The sequence below is a fragment of the Ovis canadensis genome, chromosome 14, assembly GCF_042477335.2.
Source record: "Ovis canadensis isolate MfBH-ARS-UI-01 breed Bighorn chromosome 14, ARS-UI_OviCan_v2, whole genome shotgun sequence".
In the NCBI taxonomy this organism is placed as follows: Eukaryota; Metazoa; Chordata; class Mammalia; order Artiodactyla; family Bovidae; genus Ovis; species Ovis canadensis.
Window position 1 is genome coordinate 70,204,088 of NC_091258.1, and position 26,439 is coordinate 70,230,526.

Genomic DNA, 26,439 nt, shown 5'->3' on the forward strand with positions numbered 1-26,439 from the left:
CACAGTAAGCTCCTGGTCTCGTTTTTATTGATTGTATAGAGCTTCTCCATCTTTGACTGCATAGAATATAATCAATCTGATTTTGGTGTTGACCATCTGATGATGTTCATGTGTAGTCTTCTCTTGTGTTGTTGGAGAGGGTGTTTGCTCTAACCAGTGCATTTTCTTGGCAAAACTCTAGTCTTTGCCCTGCTTCATTCTGCATTCCAAGGCCAAATTTGCCTGTTACTGCAGGTGTTTCTTGACTTCCTACTTTTGCATTCTAGTCCCCTATAATGAAGAGGACATCTTTTTTGGGTGTTAATTCTAAAAGGTCTTGTTTAATCACTGGCAATGCTCTTGGCAAGTGCTGATTTGTAGTTGACAACACTCCTGTGTGTTTAGTAGAGATGCTGGGATTTGGGAGTGGGGATTTTCATCACTCAAGCCCAGGTCTGATCATTTCCAGTACACTCCATGCTCACATCACAGATAGAGTCTCATCACATTTCTGTATTTTCCAAAATGTTTACAAGAATCATATTACTGCGAATCTATGTTCAACTGTGTTAAATTTTAAAATATAGTTCCATGCAAATGGTAGATTTTTCAGGAAATTTAAAAATTCAGAACCAGAGCTGTCTATTTTTTTAATCACTATGTATGTCTGCACCCTAGTCTATTTTAAAAAATTAAAATAATATTGTCACACGAGTGTATGTTCCTCAGTTCTTTGTCTCGTCACAACAAAGATTTGGAGCTATGGACATTAAATCCCTCAGTGCATCACAGCTCTCGGGTCTTGGACAAACTGTTATAGCTCTTAGTCAAATCAGTGTTACAGCTCTATTTTATTTAGAAGATAGCAGGAGAATCCATCCTCGAAGTGTGAGGGCATGCCAACCCAAAGACTTGAAGAGAGGAAATTGGAGGAGCTCATGGGGGAGGGAGAAAGAGAAAAAGAGCATAGACGCGGGAGAGAAAAAGAGAAAGGTTTTGGCTCCTCCTTTTATATGTTTTTTCTTTGACCTGGGCCTGCCCTATGCAAATTGGGTTTAGCCAGGAGTGCTGTTTGTTCTACCTGAAGTCTTCACTCTTGTCCTTGGACCTTTCTTTGACCTTCCTTGTCTTTTAGTCTCCGCCATTTTGGACTGCTTTTCCTGATTCTACCTACCTAACAATATCATCCTCAAATATTTATGTACATTTTCAGTCAGTTAAAAATTATCCTGATTTTATTGACATGACCATTTTTCTCTTAATAAGTATACAGTCCTATTTTAGTGTATGTCTGTATGAATGAACATGTTAACATCATTTGACTGATCTTTTCTTTTTCTTTTTTGAAGATTCCCTGAAGCAGGGAATAGCTACCCACTCCAGTATTCGTGCCTTGAGAATCCTGTGGACAGAGAAGCCTGGCAGGCTACAGTCCCTGGGGTTGCACAAGACTGAGTGACTTAACACTTTTCTTGTTTTTAGTATTATTTACAAATACAGAAATTTCTATAAACTTAAATTAGAGTTAGCTCTGTGCATTTGTCTGGGTTTGATTAAAGTCTAGAGTCACAAACTGAAGTAAACGTTGCTGCTGCTGCTAAGTCGCTCCAGTTGTGTCTGACTCTGTGAGACCCCATAGACGGCAACCCACCAGGTTCCCCCATCCCTTAAGCTGTCATTTAAAGAATGTTTGTTAAAATATTTGCCAAAAGATGCTACAGCAACATCATTGATTTTAAATTATTTCTGTTATACATTCAAGACTCTGAAAAATGTCAAAAAAAGAGTAGTATATACCAGATCATTAAAATGATTCTTTTCGCCGAGGCTACTATCCTATCAGACCTGTAAAATCTGTTAAGCACTTAAAGTTCAAAGTTAAATATTAATTCTTTGCTTACTATTCTACTTCGTTGCTGTTCACACATTGTCACTCATGGAACAGAACTTTCAACATTACTAGTTCAAATAAGCTTGTGAAAAATGTGGCACATTGAGCCCACTCCAGAACATTTGGATCAGGAAGTGCTTTGAAAAAATATTTCCTGTTTCTTTTGATAGACAGTTTATTGTCTGTCAACTGAGTACAACACTCAAAAATAAATATGCCAATGTTGATCTGATTATAATTTATCTTCCAAATCAGAATAATTTCTGTAGTGGTTGATGGATCATATCTCATCCTCTTTTCTTGGGGTTAAAAATGTGGTAGAAGATACTACTGTGTAAAAATTATATTCCTGTGTAACACCAGACATTCTCCTAAGTCAAAACCATTTCTCTTGCTGGTTTCCTCTTGGGTCACATTAGGAAGTCTTCCCATGGCAACATGGCACCTGTACTTTGTATTTCAGGGACGGCTGACATTCCAGGATGTGGCCATAGACTTCACTCAAGAGGAGTGGGAATGCCTGGACCTCGGGCAGCGAGAATTGTACAGGGACGTGATGTTAGAGAACTACAGGAACCTGGCCTCCTTGGGTGAGGATAACTGCCTTCCAGAATCCTTTATGTACCCACTGGGTTTTGGTTCCTGTATTTCTAGAATGTCTCCTAGAATCTTCTGCTCCTTATAATAGTTTCAGATCCCTGCTTTCTATGGGAAAATGGATATTTATGAGTTGAGAAAGAAGACTTCAAGATGATTCATTATGATTCTAACTTTTCCTTGATGGAATCTGCCTCTTTCTTCTAGGTTAGTGGTAATTCTGTAGGTTCTGTGGTATAAAAGGGTGCCACTCTCCTTTATAAATCAGATTTCTCCTACTTACTTACTTTGGCCCTAGTAGTACTTGACTAGAATCTCAGATTTTTTCTTTAAGTATTTGTTACTTAGAAAAGTGCTTCGATAAAGTATTTGGGGATATAATTTTCTAGGCTATATTAACATTCAACCACGCCTTCTCTAGAATGTTAATAATGTAATGAGCAAGATTCCAGTCGTGTCTGACTCTTTGCGAGCCTATGGAATAGTCCATGGAATTCTCCAGGGCAGAATACTGGAGTGCGTAGCCGTTCCCTTCTCCAGAGAATCTTCCCAACCCAGGCATCAAACACAGGTCTCCCACAGTGCAGGTGGCTTCTTTACCAGCTGAGCCACCAGGGAATTTTAATACAGCTTAGGAAATTATGTCCCCAAATATTTTAGTTCTAGGCTCTATTAACATTCTACCATGCCTTCTCTGGGCTTCCCAGATGGCACTAGTGGTAAAGAACCTGCCTGCCAATACAGGAGACATAAAAGAAGTGGGTTTGACCCCTGGGTTGGGAAGAACTCCTGGAGGAGAACATGGCAACCCACTCAGTATTTTTGCCTGGACACTCCCATGGACAGAGGAGCCTGGGGGGCTACAGTCCACAGGGTGGCAAAGAGTCAGACAGGACTGGAGTGACTTAGCACATGTGCCTTCTCTTCTCACTTGAATACATATTAGATTGGAAACTGATGAATCTCTAGCAAAACAAATATTCCTTTTCCTGATAGCAGGTCTTGTGGTCTCTAAGCCAGACCTGGTCACCTTTCTGGAGCAAATGCAGAATCCCTGGGATGTAAGGAGACTGGAGATGCCAGCCATATACACAGGTAGGTGTGAATGGATGGAGCCGATGAGTCAACGACAGGTCCAAGGATTAGTGAGGAATTCATCCTTTGTCATGTGGTTTGGGAAGATCTGCTTCAATGGAAATGATTGTAGAGAAGTCTGGGTTTCTTTCTGTTGCTGTCATAGGCGGATATCACCTGCCCCATTCTGTCATTTAAATCATTCCTGAAGTCATCTCCAGTGATTACTTTTCTTAAACACAGTGAGAACTGAAACCCTTCTCTTGGCCTGTGACAACCTGCATGAATCGATTACTATTCCATTTCTTGGGTTGGGGTGGGGGTCCTAGGAAAACTGCACATTTCTGAAAAACTCTAAGATGCTCCTATTAAAATTTCTACCTCTAGATGACAGTGTGTGAGTGAAATTGTAGACATACTGCCAAAGTTCTGGGAATATTGGGGACAGAGGTTTTTTGTTTTTCTGAGTTATAATTTCTAAAACACTGGAAGCTTCAAATAGGATCTTGTAAATTTTAAATTCAAGTAATTTCTTCACTGCATAAACCAAAACCTCCCCAAAGAGAAAGAATGCCAATCTCAGGGTTACTTCAAAGTGTCTGTTTTCTTCCTATGAACTCATATGAAATGTTAAGTGTATTTGCCCCAATGCCTCAATGCTAAAAGACTTGAATATATTCAATTAACTCAAAAAATTTTCAAATAAATTGGCATAAGAGCTTAAAACATTTTCCAACATATTTTTAATGGTTTCAAACTATTACAATGTTTAGATAATATAATCTTTTAAAAACATTTTTATTGGAGTATAACTGGTTTACAATGTTGTACAGCAAAGAGAATCCATCTTACGTATAGATATCTACTCTTTTTAAGATTTCCTTCCCAATTAGATCTCCACAGAGCATTGATAGTGTTCCCATCATATTTTCAAAGTCTCATTTCTTAATTTCTCAAGAACTGCTTCTTTATTTATTTAATCTTGTTATCAGCTTCCCCAGACATTGTCCTACATGTCCTTGCTTTCTGATTAGACCTATGTCAGTATCATTTATGATTTTTATATTGAAACATCATATAGAACGTGCTAAAATAAAAAGTGGGTTAAAGAATTAGAGGGCACCTGGTGGCATCAGCATTTAAGATGACTTAAGTGGAAGAGTAATCATTAGACTGCCTGTCTCTTCTTCATTTAGTGGTTGTTGTAGCTTTTTGTCTTGCTCCTTCCTCTACACCATACTTCTTTGTCCTCTCATTTTGTCACATTTTCTGGGTCTGTGGTCTGTTCTGTAGGCTGCAGGATCCTAGCTCCTTTTGCTCTGTTGTCTTCCCCCTAGAGGGTGAGGTTGGTCCACAGGCTTGTACCCTTATCCCCTTGGTTTGGGATTTGGTTGCTGTTATTGTGACGTGAGCCTCCCCTGGATATTGACGGGAGCTTCCCCTTGGCTCTGTGGTTGTCACTGCCCTGTCAGGGGTAGGGTCTGCTCCCTGGTTGGTGGAGAAGAGCCCCAAGATCCGTTTCTTCACTGTGATTCTGATCTCTGGTCAAGGCAGGTAGGATTGGAGGACACCCACTGGGCGAGAAGCCACTAAGGATTGCTCCTCTGGGGATGTTCACTAAGGATTGCTCCTCTGGGGATGTTCACCTTGGATGTGCTCATGTGCTGTGTGAGTCTCATGTGATCCCATGTTGGCACTGCTCTTGGCCCCCCTTCAATCATGGGCATGCTGGCACATGGCTCTGGTGTCTCTCAGATGTTGTTTTCACTGGAACACCAGCACAGATCCAATGAACTAAGATCCCAGAATTGTATTCATGGAGCTGGACCTGCTGCGGCACTATGGGGGCAGCTCGGACTCTGGCCTGGCCCCACCCCCTAGTATACATCCCCACAAAGTCTACAGCTGCTAAAGCTACACCTTCCATGACTGGGGGAGCCCTGGTTGTCCATTCAGATGCTCTAGGGGCTGAGATGACAAAGCCAGTTGCAGGTATAAAATCATGGTTTGTACAATCTTGAGGAGAGACTTCAGGTTTTCTTCCTTAAACCTGGGGCTCAGCTGAGCTTTCAGCTCCTTCTCTGTGTGTGGGCCACCCACAGATGTCTGCTCCAGAGGCTGCCCCAGAGCACAGGACTCTGCTAATTGTGGAGGAGGTACATGGCCGGAGACTGTGGCTGGAGCTCAGTAGAGCCCACCCGGGTGGTGGCCCTTCCTAGTGCTGGGTGAGGAGGGGCCAGCACAGGGGGAGAGGGGCTGCAATGGTGGGTCTTCCCTTTGGGCATCACTCAACAATGGCACTCTGCTCTGGTGGTTCAGGCTTCCTCCACAAGCATTCTTGTTTATAGAGCTCCTCCCTCACCCCTGTCCCCTCAGGATGTCTCCTCACAGCCCACAGCAGTCCTCTGCCTGGGTCTGCTCTCCAGACCCCACATTTCAGTACCCAGCCTTTGTCCACAGCAGTGGACACCCTCTCAGGCTGGGCGGGCAGGGTTGGGATCAGTACCCTGTGCACAGGTCTCACTCTGTCCTGCTGCCACAGACTGTTGCCGTGTTCTCTTCCCACAGAGAATGAGGCTCCCTTTCTGTCCCAGCTGAGCTCACACCAGCCCCAGTAGATAAGAAAACTTTCATTTGGTATCTTTCAGCTGTGTCTTCTCACAACACCCGTGGTTTGATGTCAAAGAATCCAAGATTAGAACATTTAATCCAAAAAGCAAACCTAGGAATATATGAAAGAGCTCACGTTGGAAACGAACATTTAATGAAAGACCAGGAACATACAGGGGTATGTGAAAGACCTAGTAGATGTTTATATGGACAGAAAGAAACCGAGACAGTTTCACACAATGTGGACATTACTGCCCAAAGAAGTGAGCAATGTGAGTCAAACTGCAGAAAACACCCATTTCAGTTATCAACATCTGCAGAGAAGTGTATCTCTTCAAGCAAAGGCTTAAATCATTTTTTGAAACATACACGTTCTCTGAAGGGAAATGTGGAAAATCGGGAAAGTCATCCAGTCTCTACTGCAAATACTCATGCAAACCGCTCTGAACACAGGCTTCGATTACACATACATTCAAGCACGTCTGAAAACCAGAAAGTTAAAAATGATGGGGAAAACTCACAATATAATCAGCTTGAGGGATCTGTGAGCAAGGGGTCATTATTCTTCCACCAACAGACAGTTTCTCTCTGTTCCAAAATGTGTAATGTTGATAATAATGGAAGAGAGTTAATCCCATCATCATTGTTCAATACACATCATGATACGGTTAATACAGAACAACTTCTCACGTGTAATTACACGAGTCAGGCCTTAAGTAAGAGCTCTATCCCCAATGATTACAATAATATTTATGATGGAGTGAGAAGCCATTCATGCAATGAAACTGGGTGTAAAACTGCAGAAGACTCTCACCCTATGAAACATCAGGGACCTCAATCTTCAGACAAAGATTCTGAAAATAGTACATGGAGGAACATCTTTTATCAAACATCAGGTTTTCCACTAAATGAGAACACACATACTGGAGAGAAGACTTACAATTGTGAATATGGTCATGTCTCTAATCAGCCTTCAAATCTCACTCAACAGCAGAGTATTCAGAATCTGCAGAAAAGTTACAAGTGTAAGCAATGTGAGAAAGCCTTTACTAACTCATCCAGTCTAAGTAGACACAGGAAAATTCATTCAGGATGGAAACCTTTCAAATGTACAGAGTGTGGCAACACCTTTAATCAGAATTCAGAGCTTAGTCAAGATCAGCAAGTCCGCACTGGCAAGAAACCTTATGAATGTAAAGAATGTGGAAAAGCATTTACGTCTCACTCAAACCTTAGTCAACATCAGCGAATTCACACTGGGGAGAAGCATTATAAGTGTACAAAGTGTGGCAAAGCCTTTAATCAGAAGGCACATCTTACTCAACACCAGAGAATTCATACTGGGGAGAAGCCTTATAAATGTAAGGATTGTGGCAAAGAATTTAACCGGTGCTCCGGGCTTACTTGCCATCAGAGAATTCACACTGGAGAGAAGCCTTATAAATGTAAAAAATGCGGAAAAGCCTTCAGTCACCACTCAAGTCTTATTCAACACCAGCGAATTCACACTGGGGAGAAGCATTATAAATGTACAAAGTGTGGCAGAGCCTTTACTCAGAAGTCACATCTTACTCAACACCAGAGAATTCATACTGGGGAGAAGCCTTATAAATGTAAGGATTGTGGCAAAGAATTTAACCAGTGCTCAAGTCTTACTTACCATCAGAGAATTCATACTGGAGAGAAACCTTATAAATGTACAGAATGTGGGAACTCCTTTAGACAGAACTCAACTCTTACAGAACACCAGCGAATTCATACTGGGGAGAAGCCTTATAAATGTAAGGATTGTGGCAAAGACTTTGTTAAGAACTCAGGTCTTACTTACCATCAGAGAATTCATACTGGAGAAAAACCTTATAAATGTAAAGAATGTGGAAAAGCCTTCAGGGACCAGTCAACTCTTACTCAACACCAGCGAATTCATACTGGAGAGAAACCTTACAAATGTAAAGAATGTGGAAAAGCCTTCTTCAAGCACTCACATCTTACTCAACATCAGAGAATTCATACTGGAGGAAAAACCTTACAAATGTAAGGAAAGTGGCAAAGGCTTTAATCAGAGCTCTCACCTTATTAGACACCAGAGAGCACGTACTGGAGAGAAACCCTAGTAATTAGTGATGGAAGAGGTTTGTCCTAAACATACACTTCAGAAAATACAAGACCATTTATTTAATAAAGAGAAGGAATGACATAATGAAAATGTAGAAAAGTATTTAATAAAAATTAAATCTAAATAAATACCAGAAGTTGCACACTAGAAAAAGTGAAAGTTGCTCAGTCATATCCAGCTCTTTGCAACCTGATGGACTGTGTCCATGGAATTCTCTAGGCCGGAATACTGGGGTGGGAGGCAGATTCTTTACCAACTGAGCTATCAGGGAAGCCTGCACAATAGAAAGCATTTCATCAATCCTGTTTTTTGAAATTCCTCTTCAGGAGAAGTATTGTAGATAGTAATCCATAGTTAAAACAGATAGAAAATTGATATGTTAGTATGGATCACAAGATGAAGGTTGGTATTTAGAAACGTACAATTATTAGCAATATGTCTTGGTTTATATTGACATGATTTGTGATTATTTGAAAACCAAAATAAATGTGATTCAACTCTTACATTACTCCATGCTGCTATGCTTCATTTCTAGTGTGTATGCAAAGTTATGTTTTTGATAGATGCTGTCTCAAAGATGAGACAAGGCCTTCTATCCTAGGGAGAAAACATTCATATTTATTCTCCATTAGAAGATTAAGGACCCAGTAATGTAACATGTACATCTAAATGGAGGTGTTAGTCATTCATGTCAAAAATCCCTATAGGTCACCATGAGGTAAGTGTTCAGGGAGTAATTCCACATATTAAAGTAAGATGTACATTTTCAATAGTTATGTCACTTGCTTTTTAAGTAAAATACAATGACAGTTCACTGAAATCTTGATGTATCTTTATACTATCAACAGAAGTCATGAATATTAGTTGACATGTTTCAAATAAAGACACCTCTGATCCCCTAGAAATGTATGGAAACTCCTCCCAGAAAAGTCATGTAATTAGTGTGTGTTTTGTTTCGTAAACAATTAACCTCCATTTTGTAACCATAGGAATCACAGTTCTCAGATCATTGTATCAGAGGAATGAATATCGTTGTTTATGCTTGTAATCTGTATTTTATTCAGTTACACAGTGGGTTGGAAAAGGTTTTATTCTGACTGTGTGATATGACATGTTAATAAAAGTGGATGGTTTCTTGTGATGAAGTTAGTGTGTAATGAAGTGTCAACCTACTGATTTAAGGTTGAAGGGAAAATACCTAACAATAAACTCTTTGTTAGCACAGAGGGATGATATCTGTAACAATTAGTTTCCATCCTGCCTTTAAGCCTCAACTAATTGGATATTTCACATCATTTCTCCATTGTACTTTTACCCCTCTCTGTAACTGCTGGGACACTGTGATGGTTCTAAGAAGGATCATACAGAGTATTCTTGAGAGTTTACCTAAACTACTCGATGCTATTGCTGTCTCAGCATCTGTCTGGGGAGCAGGCAGCCTGCAGGTCCTTGAACTCACACCAGCCAGTCCTAGGAACACCTGCACTAGATGACCACCCACCTTGAGACCAGCAGTCTCGCTGAAGCCCAGGGTCTACTGCACAGGCCTCCCTTCAGTGACACCCTCAGAGCTCACCAGATTCCTGCTCCTCTTGGTTTGAATGGACCGATCCACACTCAGCCTGGGGAGCCCACAGCACTTCACCCAAGGTCTCTTAGAAAGGCCTGAACCCCAAGTACTAGAGCTTTCTCTGCTTGGTCCTACCCTTGACCTAAGAAATTCCTGCCCTAGAACCTCCTCTCCTGAGAGGTCTCAGGTGTGCTGAGTGTGAGGGCTGAAGCTCAGGGCCCCTGAGTGTGGGTCATGGGGGAGAAGCATCAAAATAAACAGGGAACTTTCTGAAGACTCATTTCATGTCCCCTCTTTAGACCTGCAGATTTATAACTTCTTAGAGTGGGGACCTGACCTCGAGGGGTTCATATTCACTGAAATGGTTCAGAAAGAACCTTGTAAGTGGTTTCAACCTGGTTTCCAATCAAGATCACCTGACCAGTGTTAAGCGATAACCCCCCCAACCGAGTTCTCCCTTGGTCCTGTGGGAGCATCAGTGTGGTGTGTAGGAAGTGCTCCAGGGGACTCTAAGGGGAGGCCTGGGTTAAGGATGTGGCTCCTGGTCCATCTGTGAGAATTGAGGCCTGGCTTCAGTCGGAGGAGAGGCTGCAGGGATGGTCTAGCTGGATTTGGACCAGGGAAGTCAGTCAGCTCATACCTGTGTGAGCAGAGGGTTAGGAGCTCTCTCTGAGGAGAGAACAATCAAGAAATAAGTTGAAAGGCTGGTCTCCAGGTAGGAAATAATTGTTCCTGAATCTCTCCTGAGACAGGACAGGAGAGGTGGGTCTTTTCAGCTTTTCAAGGTTCTTCTGTCTGTAGGTGAAGTAGTTGCAGGTTAAAGAGTTGTGCAGATGCCTTTGTAGGTATATTTTCAATATGCAGAGATGTGTTTGGTACATCACATCCTCAGAGAAGACAGAGCAGGAGGAAGAAGAGGAGGAAGTGACCGTTCTGTCCTGGGTCTGGGGCTGCGTCTGCTTTTCCCCCTAAAATGCTTGAACGGAGGGAACCTGCAAAGCTTTAGTTCTCTGCTTCTAATTTTTCTGCCTGGGGAGTTGGTTATCCACTACTTATTTTTTCCTTTTCTTACCATAGTGAGGACCGGCTCTTTAGATCACTTCTCCCTTGTGTCCCAGAACCTTGTCTCCCTTGTCTGTATCCTGGCTTTCTATAGAGCATGATGAGTTCTCAACCTGAATGAGTGACATTCAACTGGTGAAAATATTCCCTTTGTGAGAGATCAACATGGGGAGGCATAGGTTCTGAGATTCTCATTGGCATGTGGTTCAGTCTTGGGACCTTAGAGAAGTAGGGGAAAGTAGGGATCAATTTACATATGTATGCAACTTGAGACATTTAGAACAGGATTGAGAAATTGTCCTCATGAATAGAATTACTCAGTGGTCCAGAATTCCACAGGAAGTTTGGCGAATAGGAGAAAAGTATGAGAGACCTTTGTCTATACTGGTAGGAAGGACTCACTCTTAAGTGTAGTCTTAGGATACAGAACATGGAAGTTGTATAAGAAGTGAATTTTGTATAAAACTGATATTTTTCAAGATTCAGATCACTGCTAACGTTTATCCCACTACACCTCATGTTCCCTGGTTCAGGTGCTTCTGCGATATTGTGATATTGTGAACTGTGATGTTCCTGCTTCTTGACTTTTATAAGGATTTTTGAAAGATTAAGTGAGGGATGTGTATAAGCTGCCAAAATTAATGTAGCAAACTGCGCCTTCTTAGTTCCCTTTGCTTTGGAAAATGAACACTCACCTGTGTTTAGTAAGGTTCTTGCATTTTGGGAACGGAGGTTTTCATCACTCAAGCCCAGGTCTGATCATTTCCATTGGTAGTATACGCCGCACTCATTTTCCAGACAGAATTCTTATCACATCTTTGTATTTTCTACAATATTTATAAGAATCCTATTACTTATGAATCTTTAGCTGTTATATCCAAAATATAATGCAACACAAATGAGAGAGATCTTCAAAGGAAGAAAAGATTCAGAACTAAGAGCTCTAATTTTTGTCTTTATGTGTTTTTGCACCCTAGTGTATTCAAAAAGTACAGAATATTGCCACAAATAAATTATAAAATTTAAGCACAGAAATGTATTCCTGATTATAAACATGAATAATTTTTCTCACAACTAGTATATGTTTATGTGCATGAAAATATTAACAGTATATGACATTTTTTCCCTTTTTTGATATTTTTGCCAGTTCCCTCAACTGGTAAAACATCCATTAGAGTGGTCTCTGCGTTCAGTTCAACTCAGTCGCTCAGTCAGGTCTCTGTGTTGACTTAATTCTTTTTACATAAAATCGAGCTCAGATCCATTGAGGTAAATCCCAACCTCTACATTTCTGAATATTTGATCGAATATTCCAAACAATTTTGAACGGCAATATTGTTTACTCTAAAATTATTTATGTGGCTCATTCAAGATTACAAAGTAAAAAACTGTTAGAAAGTTATATAGTTCAGAAATGGTCAAAAGGATTGTTTTCTCTGCTTACTAATCGATTAAACCTGTAAAATCTGTGAAGCACATAAAGTTCAATAATAACTATGAATTCATACCTGGCTCTTCTCAGTTCAGTTCAGTCGCTTGGTTGTGTCCAACTCTTTGTGACCCCATGGACTGCAGCACATCTGACAATCACCAACTCCCAGAGCTTACTCAACCATGTATCCATTGAGTCTGTGACACCATCCCACCATCTCAACCTTTGTTGTCCCCTTCTCCTCCTGCCTTCGACCTTTCCCAGCATCAGGCTCTTTTCCAATGAGTCAGTTCCTTGCATCAGGTGGCCAAAGTATTGGAGTTTCAGCTTCAGCATCAGTCCTTCCAATGAATATTCAGGACTGATTTCCTTTAGGATGGACTGGTTGGATCTTCTTGCAGTTCAAGGGACTCTCAAGGGTCTTCTCCAACACCACAGTTCAAAACCATCAATTCTATGGCGCTCAGTTTTCTTTATACTCCAACTCTCACATCCATACACGACTAGTGGAAAAACCATAGCTTTGACTAGATGGAACTTTGTCGGCAAAATAATGTCTCTGCGTTTTAATATGCTGTCTAAGTTGGTCATAGTTTTTCTTCAAGGAGAAGTATCTTTTAATTTCATGGCTGCAGTACCATCTGTAATGACTTTGGAGCCCAAAACAATAAACACTCTCACTGTTTCCATTGGCCCCCCCATCTATTTGCCCTGAAGTGATGGGACTGGATGCCATGGCTCTTTTACCTCCGTGCTATCCACAATGGCCATTTATCAACCAGAGATTTAGTTAAAACTAAGCTTGTTCAAGATGAAAAACTGTGGCCCCACCATAGAACTCTTGAATCATAATGCGTTGTTTAAAAATATTCCTGCTTTGACTGATATTTATCCTGTGCAACACAGGGAAAACCCTCAAAAATAAATATGCCCCTGTTGATCACATTTAATAGTTTTTCTCCGAGATAAATGAATGAATCATAGTCACTCAGTCACATCCCACTCTTTGTCACCCCATGGACTATAGCCTGCCAGGTTCCTCTCTCCATAAGATTCCCCAGGCAAGAATACTGGAGTAGGTTGCCATTCCCTTCTCCAGGGGATCTTCCCAACCTAGGGATTGAATCCAGGTCACCTGCATTGCAGACAGATGCTTTACCATCTGAGCCACCAGGGAAGCCCAAGTGGCTTTGTGGATCATATGTCATTCTGTTTTCTTCAGGTTAGAAATGCGCTAGAGCATCAGTTTAGTTCAGTTCAGACAGTCAGTCGTATCCGACTCTTTGCGACCCCATGAATCACAGCACGCCAGGCCTCCCTGTCCATCACCAACTCCTGGAGTTCACTCAGACTCAAGCCCATTGAGTCAGTGATGCCATCCAGCCATCTCATCCTCGGTCGTCCCCTTTTCCTCCTGTCCCCAGTTCCTCCCAGCATCAGAGTCTTTTCCAAGGAGTCAGCTCTTCGCATGAGGAGGCCAAAATACTGGAGTTTCAGCTTTAGCATCATTCCTTCCAAAGAAATCCCAGGGCTGATCTCCTTCAGAATGGACTGGTTGGATCTCCTTGCAGTCTAAGGGACTGTCAAGAGTCTTCTCCAACACCACAGTTCAAAAGCATCAATTCTTCGGCGCTCAGCCTTCTTCACAGTCCATCTCTCACATCCATACATGACCATAGGAAAAACCATAGCCTTGAATAGATGGACCGTAGTTGGCAAAATAATGTCTCTGCTTTTGAATATGCTATCTAGGTTGCTCATAACTTTTCTTCCAAGGAGTATGCGTCTTTTAATTCCATGGCTGCAGTCACCATCTGCAGTGATTTTGGAGCCTAGAAAAATAAAGTCTGACACGTTTCCACTGTTTCCCCATCTATTTCCCATGAAGTGATGGGACTGGATACCATGATCTTCGTTTTCTGAATGTTGAGCTTTAAGCCAACTTTTCACTCTCCTCTTTCACTTTCAGCAAGAGGCTTTTTAGTTCCTCTTCACTTTCTGCTATAAGGGTGGTGTCATCTGCATATCTGAGGTTATTGATATTTCTCCCGGCAAGCTTGATTCCAGCTTGTGTTTCTTCCAGTCCAGCGTTTCTCATGATGTTTTCTGCATATACATTAAATAAGCAGGGTGACAATATACAGCCTTGGTGTACTCCTTTTCCCATTTGGAAACAGTCTTTTGTTCCATGTCCAGTTCTAACTGTTGCGTCCTGACCTGCATACAGATTTCTCAAGAGGCAGGTCAGGTGGTACGGTATTCCCATCTCTCTAAGAATTTTCCACAGTTTCTTGTGATCCACACAGTCAAAGCCTTTAGCATAGTCAGTAAAGCAGAAATAGGTGTTTTTCTGGAACTCTCTTGTGAAATGGTCTGGACCTAACAGAAGCAGAAGATATTAAGAAGAGGTGGCAAGAATACACAGAAGAACTGTACAAAAAAGATCCTCATGACCCAGATAATCATGATGTGATCACTAATCTAGAGCCAGACATCTTGGAATGTGGAGTCAAGCGGGCCTTAGAAAGCATCACTACGAACAAAGCTAGTGGAGGTGATGGAATTCCAGTGGAGCTGTTTCAAATCCTGAAAGATGATGCTGTGAAAGTGCTGCACTCAATATGCCAGCAAATTTGGAAAACTCAGCAGTGGCCACAGGACTGGAAAAGGTCAGTTTTCATTCCAATCCCAAAGAAAGGCAATGCCAAAGAATGCTCAAACTGTCACACAATTGCACTCATCTCACATGCTAGTACAGTAATGCTCAAAATTCTCCAAGCCAGGCTTCAGCAATATGTGAACTGTGAACTCCCTGATGTTCAAGCTGGTTTTAGAAAAGGCAGAGGAACCAGAGATAAAATTGCCAACATTCGCTGGATCATGGAAAAAGCAAGAGAGTTCCAGAAAAACATCTATTTCTGCTTTCTTGACTGTGCCAAAGCCTTTGACTGTGTGGATCACAAGAAACTGTGGAAAATTCTGAAAGACATGGGAATAGCAGACCACCTGACCTGCCTCTTGAGAAATCTGTATGCAGGTCTGGACGCAACAGTTAGAACTGGACATGGAACAACAGACTGGTTCCAAATAAGAAAAGGAGTACGTCAAGGCTGTATATTGTCACCCTGCTTATTTAACTTCTATGCAGAGTACATCATGAGAAACGCTGGACTGGAAGAAACACAAGCTGGAATCAAGCTTGCCGGGAGAAATATCAATAACCTCAGATATGTAGATGACACCACCCTTATGGCAGAAAGTGAAGAGGAGCTAAAAAGCCTCTTGATGAAAGTGAAAGAGGAGAGTGAAGCAAAGGGAGTCTGCGGGGTAAAGGGAGTCTGCGGGGGGGGAAAAGGAGTCTGCGGAGTCTGCGAGGGTTGGGAAGAGTTTTATAGCCCAGGCCGGGCCTCCCATATAAGGAAGAAAATGCGGGCTCAGCGGTGATTGGTGTCCAAGGGCTCCATGTCGTTTCCTGATTGGACGGCGAGGGCTTCGTGTCGGCTCCTGATTGGTCGGCTTGGTTGCCAGCCTGTCTCTGGGGCTTGTCTGCAGCGCCCTCTGCCGGGACATGTCCTGACATGCCTGACCTTGCCCTGACCGTTCATCCTGACCTCGCCCTGAACCTTTCACATGCGCCGTTTGCTTGTTTTGCAGATGAATAACTTGTTGATATATTTTCTTGCCAACTTTTCTTCCACTCTGAGGGTTGTCATTTTCTTTCGTTATGGTTTCCCTTGCTGTGTACGTGCTTCTAAGGTTAATGAAGTCCCTTGCTGAGTTTTTCTTATTTCTATTTTTTATTATTCTAAGAGGTGGATCCAGAGGGAATTTGCTGTGATTTATGTCAAAGCCTGTTTTACCTATGCTTTCCTCTAATGGTAGGGAGTACTTGTCTCTCCACTTAGTTCTTTAACTAATTTGGAGTTTTTCTTTAAATGGGTAAGGAGTGTTGTAATTTCATTCTCTTTGTGCTTGTTTAAGGACCCTCCTCCCTGTCCTCTGTCCTGGCTATTAACAAGTTACGTTGGCCTCTTGACCATCTGCCCTGTTTTGAATTCTTTTTCCAGGACCTATCCCAGGACATTTGCTGAGAACAGGTGTATTTTGGTCAGCAGAGTTGATTTCCGACTACGTTTTAGGTGTACAGGAACTTGATTCAATCATAAATAGATGAACCCCTTTTGGGGGATCTTTTCCCATGAAGGTTATCACAGTGTGTTTCCTTCAACTTGCTGTGCTGTTCAGTTGGTCCTTTTAGATGACCTGTTTGATATGTAGTGATGTGAGCATTTTAATCCCTCTTAGTGTATCCCTCCTGCAACGTTTTAAAAAAATAGTCATGAGTTGGTTTTCTAACTCTGTGTTTCTATTTGCAAATTATTTCATTTGCATAAATTTCTGGCTTCCACCTTTCAGTACTATTTTGGATGTTTGCCTTTGGTCTCATACCTTAGTGTGATAATCTCTCAGTACATCCATGCTGCTGCTCATGGTGGTTTTTTTTTTTTTTTTTTTTCCCTGAGTGTATTCCACTGTCTAGATGGGCCAGTTAGTCTTCATTTTTCTGTCGCTTTTTGGTTAATGCTCTGACTTGGCTATTGTGAACAGTGCTGCCCTGAAAATAGAAATGTACACATTCTTTTGAATTAGGATTTTTTCCAGATCAAAGCAAGGCGAAGTATTGCTGGAAACGTGGTAACTTTCTATTTCGTGTTTCAAGGAGCCTCCAGATATTTTCCTTCGTGGCTGCACCCACCCATTTACAACCCTGCCCACGGCGTAGGAGGGTTCCCTGTACCCCTTGCCTTCAGCAGCACTTAAGCTTCGAAGATCTTTTGAGGATGGCTGTTCTGAGCCGTGTGAGAAGATGGCTCATGGTAGTTTTAATTTGCATTTCTTTTCTACTTACTGATGATGAGTATCTTTCCACGGGCGTTTTACCTTCTACAGCGGAGTACAGTTAACCTCCGGAAAGTGGTTTCTTGAAAATCAGCCCTGTTTTGAATTCTCTTCATGTGATTTACCCCGGAAGATTTCTTTAGGTCTGGTGTCATTTAGAGCCTAGCCCAATAGCCCCGGTTTTCAAGTGCTTCTTACGGGGAATAACCACAAGGTGGCAGCATTTCTTCATGCCCGCTCTGGTTACCTGGGCAACCAGAGCCTTAGGGCAAATCTGGTTTCTGGGTTGTCAGTAAGAATGCATCCCGGGGATCTTCCCCACCCAGGGATTGAACCCGCTTCTCCTACATCTCCTGCAGTGGCAGATGGATTCTTTACCACTAGCGCCACCTGGGAAGCCCTAAGGCTTGTGTCTCCTTACTTCTTCCCCTTTACCCTTCATCCCCCAGGCGGTCCCAATGATTGCAACACCACTCTGCAGAGGGACCTCTCCTCTCAGTGGGATGACCCTAAGGAAGGAGGCTGGAGGTGTGAACCCCACCACCAGGAGACACGGGGCCCGGGGCACTTTGCAAAGCTCTTCCAGCCCAGAGACCCCACCATCCTTTGGGGGCACTAGATTTAGTGCTGCTGCAGGAAGGTCCCACAGGATCTGGAGATTGTGGACTCATGCAGAGGGGAACAGGAAGTCCATGTCCACCGGGCTGGGGGCTGATTGGCTGGCATATCCTCCCCAGCGCCCTCAGCCCCAGGACAGCTCTGCCTGGGGACCCAGCCTGCTCAGGCCCCGAGACGTAACGCCAACCCAGGTCCCCAAGGCCCGAGGGGAGCAGAGTCAGCAGTTTTTTTGTCTGTCTTTCCTGTTCCGTTTATTTTGAATTGAGTATATAGGTGATTTGCACTGTTGCAGGTTTTTTGTTTTTTAATGTGTAAGGCAACATTATTCATTTATACATAGATGTATATATGTTCTTTTGGGGTTCTTTTTCTCATATAGGTTATTTACAGTCAAAGTAGGGTTCCTTGTGCCCTACAGTGGGTCCTTATGGATATTTTATAACTAGCAGTGTGTATATGTTATTCTCAACATATATTTCTCCCTGCACCCGGCCTTTCCTTTTTAGTAACACGTTTCTTTACTAAGTGTATGAAGCTGTTACTGTTTTGTAAAGAAGCTCACTTGTTTCCATGTTTGGATTCCGCCTAGAAGTGATAACAGGTGATACTGTGTCTCACTTGGTTCATCTAGTGTGATGGTCTCTGGCTCTTCCCTGTGGCTGAAAGTGGCTTTCTTTCATCCTTTTCTGTCTGGGTTTGTGTATCTGACCCCGGCTGCTTTAACCGTTCGCCTGTCCTTCTGCACTCAGGTTTCTTTCGTATCTTGGCGAGTGTATCCAGTGCTGCCATGATTGTCGGCGTGCAGTATCTTGAAATTTTGGTTTTCCCAGGATCCATGCCCAGGCATGGGATGGCTGGGTCACATGGTACTTTGTTGCTGAGTGTCTGAAATCACCTCCATACTGTTCTCCAGAATGGATGCACTGACTTACATTCCCACCCGCAGTAGGAGGGTTCCCTTCTCTCCAGACTCCCTCTAGCATTTATTGTTGTCAAAGTTTTGAGATGGCCATGCTGACTGGTGTGAAGTGACATCTCATTGAACTTTTGATTTGCATTTCTCTAATGATTAGGGACGCTGAGCATTTTTTGCGTACTTTATGTCCACCTGGATGCCTTCTATGGAGAAACACCCATTTCGATCTTTGGCCCACTTTTCCTTTTTTTTTTTTTTTTTTTAATAAATTGAGCTGCATGGACTGTTTGCATGTTTTGGAGATGAATTCCTTGTATCTCCATTTGCAAACACTTTTTTTCCCCACCCATTCTGAGGATTGTCTTTTTCTTTCATTTATAGTTTACCCTGCTGCTCAAATGCTCTTAAGGTTAATGAAGTCCCATTTGTTGATTTTATTGTATTATTCTAAGAATGAATCCAAAAAGAACTGGCTGCGATTTATATCAAGCCATGTTCTGTATATGTTCCTCAAGAGCTTTATAGTATCCATCCATCCATTTAGATCTCTGCTTTGGCGTATGTTTTTTTTTGCATGGGATTAAGCAGTGTAGTAATTTCATCGTCTTTTCACTTGTTTGTGGAACCTCCAGCCTGTTCCTCCATGCTGGCAGTTAACAGCTTACCCTGCCAGCATCGGTGTAGGAGGGTTCCCATTTTCCCACATCCTCTCCAGCATTTCTTGTTTGCAGACTTTTTACCAATGGCCATTCTGATCGGAGTGAGGTGATACCTTCATTGTAGTTTTGATCTGAATTTCTGTGAGTTTTAGTGTAGAGAAGGCAATGGCAACCCACTCCGGTATTCTTGCCTGGAGAATCCCAGGGGCGGGGGAGCCTGGTGGGCTGCCGTCTATGGGGTCGCACAGAGTCGGACACGACTGAAGCGACTTAGCAGCAGCAGCAGGAAGTTTCAGTGATAACGAAATCTTTTCGTGTGATTATTTTGAAAGAGTGTGAGTAAAACTTACCTCCCAAGGTTGGCTTCTTGACCAATTGCCAGGTTTTGAATTCTTTTTCCAGGATCTAACTAAGGTGGTTCGTTGACAACAGGTTTTTCCCCCTTGCATCCCTGAAGGCCTGGGGATATACGTGCCCATCTTCACAGGTTTTAAATTGTTGCTACCCAAAGTGGCCACAAGGTGGCAACATTTCTTCATGCCCCACTCTATTATTTTGGTAATTTAAATTTTTATATTCTATTCGAGTAGACGTGATTTCCCATGTGTGGTGTTTTTTTTGTTGTTGTTGTTTTCAGGAACTTCATTCAGTTATACATAGACGTATATCTATTAGACGCGTGCCTTGTATTACCTGGAGAAAAACTGTACTTTCGAAAAACACATGTTTTTAGAGGTTCTAAAATATGTTCTTGAGTTTGCTAATCAGAGACTGCCAATGCAACAAATAGTTCACAATCGCTTTTCTTCTTGATTTTCACTAGAGGTTAATTTTTTAAAGAATAAAAATCACGGACTCAAGATCTACTAAAGTGACAAGGAAAATGTTTCAGTGTGTATGGCAAGTCAGATATGTGTTGTCAGTGAGAGAAAATATAAAGACTGGAAATATTTTTGTTGTAAAAAAGTAATGATAATTCTATTCTCTAGTCAGTCATTTACAAATGGAGGAAAGTAGAACAAATTAATAAATCTTGGCCTTGAGCAGCCTTTTGGGAATTTAGTCTAAGACTCCTGAGGAATTACAGCAGAGTCAGTGTAGAAGTCTATGTGGTCAGCACACCAAACTTATTTCTTAAAACAAATTAGTCTTGGCCGAGTTTAGTGAAAATAGAGGCAACTTTAGGAAAAAAAATATGTTTCACTAAATATTAAATTCTGGTTTTGTTAATTAAGGTCTATGTTTACTAAGAAAGTCTTATGACATAGTTCCTTGCGTTTATGTTATAATGCGGATGAGAGTTAAGTGAATTGTAAGGGGCTCTCTAAGTTTATTCCTAAAACTTATCTCAGTAATCAGCCTTTGGATAAGGGTCAGGATCTCCATGGTCTGCAACCAGGAGACTAACCCCAGGCTACAGTTATTTAACAAACTAAGTCAGAGCACCTGGGACATACTGACTGTGCTTAAAGCAGGTCCTCAGATTCCTGCTTATGGTCCTACTGATACTGCTAGCTGCATTATGTCCTCTTCTGCCTGCTTTGCACAATTGTTTCTTTGTTTTTTTTTGCACAATTGTTTCTTGCGTTGCCAAATGTGTGACTGAGTCTCTGATAAAATGATGATATGCGAACAGTGAGGGTAATGGTAAAACTCTAGCTATGGGAAGAAGCAACAAGAGGGAACGTTTTCACGGACCATAGAGGCTGGTGAGACAGGTGATCCAGCGTCTCTTGGCTCCTGTTTTTTGGGGTTAGTCCCGTAACAGCGCACTGAGTGGCCTGTCAGCAGAATCTTTGCCAGATCTAGGCATGAGCATTCCTAGCACCATGGGAGAAAATGGACATGAAGTGCCCCCGAAACCATGGTCAGATTGCCACGAAGGGGCCGTGCCAGCTAAAAAGCGGCACTTGCCGTCTGCCTCTGCTAGGACTCAATCAGGACCTGCTGCAGCGGCTGCCCTTCAGCAGCCCTGGAAGGCACTGAGCGGGGAGGTCGGGAAAGGGGCATCCGTGCTCTGGGGAAGCTGGCAGAACAGGCCTTCAGACAGTCAGATGCTCTCAGTAAAGGTTCTCATGAGCCCAGATTCTTGCCTCTTCTCATGCCTAGAGGAGCACTAGAGTCAGCAACAGTGACAACTGCTCTGACTAATATGTGAATTAATATGTGAATACCACGTCAGCGGCCTGAACCTACTTAGACAAAACTGGACAACTGGCTCTCGGTCTCCTTGAAGTGCCAGTCTGGACTGGGAATCCAGCTTATTCTCCTGGGAAAAAATTGTGGTTGATGTTTTACAGTACTGTTCAGGTTGTCACTCCTCCAGCGACTTGAAACTGAGTCTGTCACACCTACGTCAGTCACTCTGGGCTAATACAGAAGACATCCAAAGTGTGCAAGACCACAGCAAAAGGCTCCATGCCTGTGGAGAGGGTACCACCAGTGCTGACTCTATCTGGACAGGATCAAAATTGCTAAAAAATGTAACCTGGTTCTTACTCCTGCTATAGCTCCTGCTCACAATAATTTGTGATCATTAATCACAGATCTTTGGCCCCTGACTTTTTAAATCCACTTGTTAGGATTTAAAAAGTTGTTTTCCCATAGCTAGAGTTTTACCATTACCCTCACTGATCGCATATCATCATTTTATCAGAGATTCAGTCACACATTTGGCAACACAAGAAACAATTGTGCAAAGCAGGCAGAAGAGGAAATAATGCAGCTAGATAGGGTCTATGAGCCCCGTGCCAGCCTGCAGAAGCTACAGAAGACAGACCTTCACCCTTCAGCCTCCCAATAAAGATTTTTTGGGTTCACGTCTCTCAGCAGGATTTGACATAGGAGATAGAGGGGCCTCTGGGCTGGACAGCTGGTATTTGTCAAGTGGAGTGAAACTGAAGCTGTGTTCTCACTCACACACTCCAAGGACAAATCTAGTGGCAGAAGCTGAGGTCTGCGAGAGTAAAGAGATAAGAGGCCCACTCCTGAGGTCAAAGAAGACTTCTCTGTACAAGGGAAGGAAGCCTCCTTGATGGCTGAAAAGGGAGGGGGCCCCATCCCGTAATAAGTGTGGACATGCCCCCACAGGCCTCTGTGGGGGGATCGATCTTAGCAAATGTCATGCCCACATCCTGGGGATGGTGCAGGGACCAGTGAAAAGTTGTTTTTGAATTACGATGCCAGGATTCTTGGCCCCCGGAGGAGAACAATTCAATCTGGGGCCAGAGATGAGGCTTGATTGCTCAGAGCTTTTGTGTAACAAAGTTTTATTAAAGTATAAAGGAGATAGAGAAAGCTTCTGACATAGGCATCAGAAGGGGGCAGAAAGAGTACCCCCCTGCTAGTCTTTAGCTGGATGTTATACAGTCACCAGCAGCCTGTTAATGAAAGAAAGGAATGTCTCAAAACTTAGAATGGCACCAGGCCCCTCGCCCATAGGATGTATTTTGGGATAATCTTGGCACCAAATGGTTTATCTTGGGCCATAAAAGGATTAACTTGAACCTTAAAGAAGGGCAGAGCACCATACAAATAGTGTCATTTACATAGATTAGAGGAACAATATCAGAGTATAACATACTGGTTTATCAAGTAAGTTCTGAGCCCAAAAGGGGGAACAGCCTTGAAGACAGAGTTTGGGGTAAATGCATAGGACATTAGCATAGCCGAAGATAAACATTTCCATAAGAAAAAGGCATTGCTTAACTTCAGGTGAAACCAGGTGTCATGGCAACACAGAATTTTAAGAGAAACCTCCTTTTAAATTTGTATAGAGAAGGAAAAAATATCGCGTTTGTTTCCTCCTGCCGCTTAAGGGAGATAAAATGTCTGACACTTGCAGGCTATTTCCTCCATTTGGAGACCCCTGGCCTTCCTGCCTGTTACCCTCTCATTCGCCCGTTTACTCTTAGGAGAATTATGTTGCCTAGGGAAAACGGGCGTCGTTTTCGTTCCATAACTGCTTCCGAGCTGTGGAGGGGTGTTGTCCCTAAATTGACGAGGCAACATCTTCTCCTAATCCTCATATTGAGGATATCTGATCCAGGGGCCGCAAATACTAGTTGGAGGCAGCTGTAGAAGTAGCAGGAGTTTGAGCAACCATTTGTAACTTGAAAGCTTTCATGCGGCTAGAAGCAAATCCAGTTACACAGTTACAGATGCAGGGAGCAAACAATAAAAACAAAACAATCAAATTATTGTAATTAACATAGTTGTCCACCATGGGGAACGAGCTAAGGTCTCCCAAAGTGAGGCAATTGAGGCTTCAGGAGTATCCATGGCCTCAATCATCCTGTTCATGGGTTTAGTAAAATGAGTAACATTCGTGCTCATATCAGGTATATATGGACAGCATTGGGTATGAATAATAGCACACGTTCCTCCTTGCGCAGCTGTCAGAATATCTAAAGCCAATCTGTTTTGTAAAACCACCTTTCTAATTTGTGCTTGTTCAGCATTAAGAGCTGAAATAGCCTTTTGAGAATCTTGTAATGCCTGTTGAGTCAAATTAGTCAAAGCATCCACTCGTAGTATAACATCTGTAGTTCCCAAAAAGGGAACAAAGACTGCAGCCAAATAATCATACCAGTGAAATACGGACCTTGCCCACCGAGTTTTAAGGTGACGTAAATTAGCAGGCTTTTCTGGGAGCTCTGAAAATATGAAGCCGTGAGTAAAGGCTAGACCCAGGGTGCATCTCCCTATCCAACCAGGGGGAAGCCATGCCCATAGGTTAAAGCCACATATCCAATAAGTCCCGTTTGGAGCAAGCCAGCTGACTGAGATATCCAGTCCCAATTAGTGCCTGGCCAGACAAAGGGAGGACCTGAACTGGGGTTGGAAAACACGGGAATGATTACGTTGCGTATTTCCTGAGGCAAAAATCTCAATTGTTTCCAATCATTGTAATTAAGTTCTTGGCTAACTTTGGGGATGGTTCTATTTGTTCCCAGCATATAGGGCCAGTAGATATTAAACGTCCTTTTTCAGGAGTTAGCCGCATAACCTCATCCCATATTTGATAAATGTCAGGTAAAAAACCATTAGATCCAGACCTACTTGCCTTATGTGTAGCAAAATAGTCATTGAACCGAGACAATGTATAATCAAAATTAGAAGTCACATTATGTCCATAGGTAAAGTACAAAGTGCTGCACCAGTCCATTTTAGGGTTGGTAGATGTCATCAGATGAAGAAGAGGTATCGCATGTAATTGTTGTTGAAGGTATTTACACACTTGGAGAAAGTCTTTTCCTTGAAATGGTGATGTCCACCACGGGAAGCCTTTTACTGATGAAGAGGGGAGTGTTTCACAGACCCAGCAGTTAGACCCATTGTGGAATGCAGCATAGGAGTGAGCCCAGGACAGGAAGGCATTGTCTTGAGGATCAAACAGCAGACTCAGGATATCTGGAGTCAGCAGAAGTGAGCTCACATAGGTTATCAGGCCCATCTGAAAAGTACAAAGTCAGAGATTAGAAAGTAAAGACATAAAAAGTTGTCACTTAGTTTTGGTCAGGGTGCCACCTCTTAACTCGAGTGTGATGTACCACGAATCAAAGTACTTTGACAGCTGTGGGAGAAGAAGGAATAACCTGGTAAGGGCCTTTCCAGAGGGGCTCGAGAGATGGGCCCCCAGATCCCAAAGTTTTTATGAAGACCTCAGTTCCTGGCTCAAATAGAGGCTTGCTTGACTCAGAGGCAGGGTCAGGAGTCGTCTCTTGGAGTTCTGTTAATACCTGTTGAAAAGCTGAGAGCTGAGTTACATAACTAGCTAATTCCAAGGCTTCAGGGTCTATAACAATGTCTGTGTGTAAGAAAGGCTTCCATAAATACATTCAAGGGGGACAGTCCCTCCTTTCTGGGGGCAGTTCGAGTGCTCATTAAAGCTATGGGTAGGATTTTAATCCAATTGTCCTGCGTCTCTTGCCTTAATTTGCGCAGATGTCCTTTGATAATGTCATTAGCTTTTTCAACCTTTCCTGAGGATTGGGGTCTCCAGGAACAGTGTAAGTGATATTCTATTCCTAGAGCTTTAGATACCCCCTGAGGTACAGCAGCTTTAAAGGCGGAGCCATTGTCACTCTGAAGGCTTCGTGGCAGCCCAAACCTGGGGATAGTTTCATGGATTAAAATCTTTATAACCTCCTTAGCCTGTTCACTACGACAGGGAAAAGCCTCAATCCATCCAGTAAAAGTATCTACCCAAACTTGTAAGCAAGAATATCCATTAGCTTTTGGCATATGAGTAAAATCAATTTCCCAGTCCTCTCCAGGATACTTCCCACTTCTTTGTAATCCAGATTTTGCTAGCTTTTCAGTCTTTGGGTTATTTTTCTGACAAACCTCACACCTTTTGATAATGTTCTTTAAAGTTTTCATTACATTTTTACCTTCAAACAAATGAGAAGCCATTTTGTAAGTACTCTCTGCACCCAAATGAAAACTCTGATGTAAACCCTTAAGAATTTTCCATTGAGCATTTTCAGGAATTATTAATCGTCCATCCTCAGACTGTAACCATCCTTTATCAGTAATCTGTGCTCCTCTTTTTTCATATCTTTCTAATTCTTCCTCGTATATTGTGGTTTTTCCTGTTCCACAGGACCTGTCCAGATCAAAGGCATCTGCAGTGAAGGAGTTTCCTAAAGTGCCGCTTTTCTGGCTTGACAGTCAGCCAACTGATTACCTTCGGCTACTTTACTCCCATCCCTGCTGTGCCCCTTTGCAATGCATAACAGCTACTTCTTTAGGACAATATATAGCATTTAAAGGTCTCTCGATCCCTCTGAAATGCTTAATAGGTTCTCCTGTTGCTGTTTTAAACTGTCTTTCTTTCCATGTTGCAGCATGAGCATGTAAAGTCAAATAAGCAGATTTAGAATCCGTGTAGATATTTACCCGCTGCCCTTTGCTTAACTCTAGAGCTCGGGTCAGAGCCACAAGCTCTGCTAACTGAGCACTGATTCCCTGGGGGAGAGATTTTGCTTCCAAAACCTGTTCAGCAGTCACCA

General features: G+C 42.5%; 2 protein-coding genes across 2 annotated transcripts; both read left to right on the forward strand.

The window, feature by feature from the left end:
• Positions 1–2,300: 2,300 nt before the first annotated feature.
• On the forward strand, positions 2,301–5,760 carry LOC138419568 (KRAB domain-containing protein 5-like). The gene is made up of 3 exons (XM_069552435.1): positions 2,301–2,460; positions 3,467–3,612; positions 5,644–5,760. Exons 1-3 carry the CDS (start codon positions 2,301–2,303, stop codon positions 5,758–5,760), a joined length of 423 nt encoding a protein of 140 aa, XP_069408536.1.
• A 630-nt stretch (positions 5,761–6,390) lies between these two features.
• On the forward strand, positions 6,391–8,258 carry LOC138419569 (zinc finger protein 678-like). The gene is made up of 3 exons (XM_069552436.1): positions 6,391–6,423; positions 7,290–7,648; positions 7,820–8,258. Exons 1-3 carry the CDS (start codon positions 6,391–6,393, stop codon positions 8,187–8,189), a joined length of 762 nt encoding a protein of 253 aa, XP_069408537.1. The 3' UTR covers positions 8,190–8,258.
• The last annotated feature ends 18,181 nt before the right edge of the window (positions 8,259–26,439 follow it).

Coding starts and splice junctions, on each gene's coding strand:
- LOC138419569 (XM_069552436.1), top strand. CDS start 6,391: ATGTGGACATTACTGCCCAAAGAAGTGAGCAAT. Junction 6,424..7,289: donor TGCCCAAAGAAGTGAGCAAT/GTGAGTCAAACT, acceptor ACCTTTAATCAG/AATTCAGAGCTTAGTCAAGA. Junction 7,649..7,819: donor TCAAGTCTTATTCAACACCA/GCGAATTCACAC, acceptor TTACCATCAGAG/AATTCATACTGGAGAGAAAC.
- LOC138419568 (XM_069552435.1), top strand. CDS start 2,301: ATGGCAACATGGCACCTGTACTTTGTATTTCAGGGACGGCTGACATTC. Junction 2,461..3,466: donor CAGGAACCTGGCCTCCTTGG/GTGAGGATAACT, acceptor TCCTGATAGCAG/GTCTTGTGGTCTCTAAGCCA. Junction 3,613..5,643: donor AACGACAGGTCCAAGGATTA/GTGAGGAATTCA, acceptor GGCCACCCACAG/ATGTCTGCTCCAGAGGCTGC.